We start from the raw sequence: 4,695 nt of genomic DNA, 5'->3' as shown, positions 1-4,695 counted from the left end.
GGTGGACAAACACCGTGTGCGTGGGTTTTCTCGGGGTTCTCTCGTTTCCTTCCACTTTCCTCATTCCACCATTTCATTCATTACCCATCATCACCGTCTCCTTTAGCCTAACCGGCATAACCGTGGGACGTAAAACTCATAGATTTAATTTCATTTTATTAGATTATCGTGTGCTAAGTACTTTGTATTGTTAGATCAGAAACAAGCTTATTTACAACTAGAGGTGCAGGAAGATTCGCAGAAATATTTAGTAATTAACACTCCCTGGGGTTTATATTTACAGCATCGGTTACTATTTGGGCTTAATTGTTCAGCGCAAATTTTCCAAAAATTTATGGACAATGTCTTACAAGGTTTGGAAGGAGTAGGTTGTTATCTTGATGACGTGCTTATTTGGGGAAGTACGGTGGAAGAATGTTATCAGACAATAACGGAAACCTGGCTTTGGAGTATTAATGTATTTCTGATAAGGGTTTTTATTTAACCAATCTATTTTATATATATTAAATTCTCAGAAGATTAATACATCATTTTTTAACAGGTTAAATTTAATGGAGATACAATTTAGAGAGTTCTCAAATACTTCAAGAGGAAATGTTGGATGAAAATAAACACAAGAAATTAGAAGATTTTTAGTTGATTTACACCTAAGTTCAATCCAGATACATTCATTTACACTTTCCAAATCGTATCTTCGAAACACCTGAAAGTTATTTCTGACAGCAATTAAAGAACCATCTCCTCTATTACCACTTTCTTCACTATAATACCTGTCCGCTCTGAAACAAGTATAAGTATCTGGTCATCAAGATCATCACGAATTTCGGATAATCAAGTTTCGATTGCAGCCACAATATCACAGTCACAACTAGAAATTGAGGAGAAGGAGAACTCATTACTTTTAGTACGCAATTCACAAACATTCCGGTATCAAATTTTAAGACTCTCCATGCTTAGCATGAGAATCAGTAATCCTAGGAAGTTCATCCTGATTCCGTAATTTTCCAAACAAAGGACCAAGTTAAAGATGTATAGGCCACACCTCAGGATCACTTATAATAGAAAAGTCTTGTTCGTTTACCTCAACATAGAAGGAAGAGTAAGAATCATACTTTGTTTCCAATTTGGTACAAGTCACTTCAGTTACATTAAGTTGTTTTACAATACTCTCAACTTCTTCTACCTCAACTGAGGGATTGAACCTAGTTAAAATAATGCTTTTTTTTTCTTAAATTAGAAACCAAATTGGAATTATTTGGTCTACTACCTATTTTTAGTTTTCTCTGTTTCTTTCTTAAATTGGATTTATCTTGAGCAGTTTTAGTTGATTCAGTTTGTATAGTTTTTTTTTATTTCTTATAATTACAATAATAATAACAATAATTTTAAAACAAAATTACAATAATTTCTTACAATACTACTACTACTACTACTACTACTACTACTACTACTACTACTAATAATAATAATAATAATAATTTCAATTGGTTCAATCCTTTTCCCGTGATTCTCGTTCATTTTATGTATGCTATTAGAGGAATCCTTCGAATTAAACAAGAAATATAAATAATTTTATGCCTTTCGAGTTGGGTTTTGATTTTATTCGATTCTAGACATCTTAATTAGTCTACACATAAAATTTCAAATACCAACAGGCGTATAACTTTCCTCTTAAATTTTGACCTCCCATAACTTTTGACCCCCTTAGTTTACGCAAGTTGAAATTTGATGAACATCTGTAGAATGGAATTACATCAAATTTCAATACAAATATCAAATAGCGAATAACTCGTCACCAATTAGCCAACTTACTATACTAATCAAATCACAGTAGAAATTGTTAAGTGATTTGAATTGCACCTCGAGTGGGTTTATTTATTTTATTTTCTGTAATACTCGTTATAACAGTCATTCTGTTTTTCTACAACTTTATGTGTTTCACATATTCAAAAGTTAACGCAATTTTCTAATCGTTTTTCAATTTTCGAAGCTCTGAGCAGAAAACAAGGGTTTTGTATCCTAGAATATGATGATTGAAGATAGAATATTATTTTAAACGCTGTAAAGGCGTTTGAGAGAGTAATTCAATTTTATAGTTACTACAGTACGAGAGCACACACACACACACACACACACACACACACATATATATATATATATATATATATATATATATATATATATATATATATATATATATATATATGAATATGATTGTTCTTACGCTTTCTTCATCTATTTTTAGAATGATTGTATCTTTGTTTTAATTACTAGTTCACTATTATCTCATCTTTTTTTCAGGAGCAAAGGAAATACCTTTGGAAATAATGAAGGGGACTATACTCTTACTGAAGGTGACGTTTATAATCGTATGCTTGAGACAATTGCAGCCTTCCTCAAGTTCATTCTATGACTTTCCAAATAGTTCATCAAACATTTCATATTATCATTCAATTGTCACTTGTGCTCTTCAGGTAATACACACATGTATCTACCAAGAAAAATTCATTGTTATATATAATGAACTGAGAACAAATGAAGTATTAGATCTTGTTCAGCTACTACAAAAGGAAATTGGAATTCCTACCATAATAAAAGAATTCAACATTGTAAAGTCCCAGCTGAGTTCAAACATATTTTCATATCAGACTAAAGAAAATTTGGAAGCTGAAACAGTGTTCATGTTATTACATGGTAATCAATTATTACAGTCTTTACCCAAGATGATATTGGACGCAAAGCAATTACATTGGAGTGAAGTAAGTAAATTGGTAATTTTGGAAATTGGGAACGTCTCTGAAAAGACTAGAAGTTCTGCATTGAGTTACTGTTGGAGAGAAGACATCTTAAATGTTGTATTTGTAAGCATTGCACTAGCTGAAGAACATAAGACAAGCGTTTTACTATTTACTATACACAATCCTTTTACTAATATCTTTATGAGCTATTTTGTAAGATATCCTGAATGGTTAAATTGTCAAAAATTGGAAATGTGCTTTGATATATTTCCTAATAAGTTGCGCAATCTTTATGGGTATCAGATAAAAGCAACTGCTTATGAACGAGCACCATATCTGCAATGTATTAATGGAAAACATGGTACAGAACTTGAAGGTTTAGATTGGAATTTTCATGAACTGTTATCAACTTACATGAACTTCACCTATTTAGCTTCCATTCACCATTCAATGGTAGGAGTGGAACTAGATAATGGAACGTGGACTGATACTTTGGGTGATGTTGTCAATGGAAATGTTGATGTAATTCTAGTTAGAGTAAGAATTACGGAACAAAGGCTGAAAGTTATGGACATTACAAAAGGAACCATAATTTCTGGTATAAGTTTCCTTGTTCCTAAAGGTAAACTAATGCCCCAGTGGATGGCCTTAATTTTACCGTTTCGTTCTTATGTCTGGATTACAATTTTACTTTTGGCATTGACTCTTCAATTCGTATGGAGATTATTTCTTAAAATTCTTGCACAGCAAGAATACAAATTGGCAATTACAGACATGTTCCTTCACGTACTGTCAACATATCTAGAAATATCTGCCCCGCAGCAACCAAGATCATTTTCCTTCAGATTTTTATTTCTAGTTTGCGTAATGTGTTTGCAAGTGTTAACGTCTCTTTATAAAGGGTCTTTGGTGGGATTTCTTACAAAAGATTCTTTATTTCCTGACATTAACACGCTAGAAGACTTAGCAAATTCTGATTTTGGCATACAAAGCTTTTCCATTCATCGTGAGTTGTTCGAGGGATCATCTAATCCTTATCTTAGAAAGATGATGCTACGATATAATAATGATGTAAATTTAACTGATATGTTAGATAATGTAGGTGTGCGAGGTAGAAGTGCCTTCTTATATCATAACATTGTTTTGGAATATTACGCAAACCTAAATTATACTGAACCTTCCGGTACAACATCCGTGCATATGTTGAAAGAACAGGTGGTGGCATATTACGGTGGATACGCACTAAAGAAAAAGTCTCCCTACCTCCCAAAGATAGAAGATTTTGCAACAAGAATTCTTGAAACTGGGTTAGACCTACACTGGAGAGTTATTCTTAATCATCAGGTGAAACTAAAGAAACTTTACTTTGATATTGTTGATGTTGATGATGTTACAGTCCTAGGTTTGGATCATCTTCGACCCATCTTTTTACTTTGGTTAATGGGAAATGCTATAGGTTTGTTTAGTTTTTGGTGCGAAATATTAGTTGAACCAACTTATTTACGTGCAAAAACCTATATTAGGCTGTTATTTAATCAAAAAAATAAATCTTTTTGAAAGAATTGTCAGGATTCTGATGATTCAAAGGAACAGCCCGGGGGAGAGAATCCCCACATAAATTCGAAATTCTCCCATGGAAGATGACATGTTACTTTTCGTTCTTCTATTCTGCAAGTCTAATTTTCATGTACTCTACATTACTTAGAAACAACCTCATTTTGTGTGTGAATATATTCTTAGTTCATGGACATCGAATATCCGTCACACTGTATTCCATGATATCTCCTCTCCCCCGAAAAACTTTGGTTTATTCTGTTCCTTATGTACTAAAATTACGTTTCAAGACTACTAAACGACCCGATTTAGGTAGAAAATCACATTCACATGTCTGATTTATTTTCTCTAAATTCTGATACCTTAATAAGGTTTTTAAACATTAATTAAATTCTAAAAACAT

General features: G+C 32.4%; 1 protein-coding gene across 1 annotated transcript; it reads left to right on the top strand.

Moving 5' to 3' along the window:
• The first annotated feature begins 2,723 nt into the window (after positions 1 to 2,723).
• Positions 2,724 to 4,295, top strand: LOC145689844 (glutamate receptor ionotropic, kainate 4-like). Its single transcript, XM_081764122.1, has one exon. The coding sequence runs from the start codon at positions 2,724 to 2,726 to the stop codon at positions 4,293 to 4,295; it is 1,572 nt and encodes a 523-aa protein (XP_081620248.1).
• Positions 4,296 to 4,695: the final 400 nt, after the last annotated feature.

Source organism: Thermobia domestica, chromosome 1 (genome assembly GCF_964235325.1).
Source record: "Thermobia domestica chromosome 1, izTheDome1.hap1.1, whole genome shotgun sequence".
NCBI classification, from domain to species: domain Eukaryota; kingdom Metazoa; phylum Arthropoda; class Insecta; order Zygentoma; family Lepismatidae; genus Thermobia; species Thermobia domestica.
This window is presented reverse-complemented; position numbering and strand designations above follow the sequence as displayed.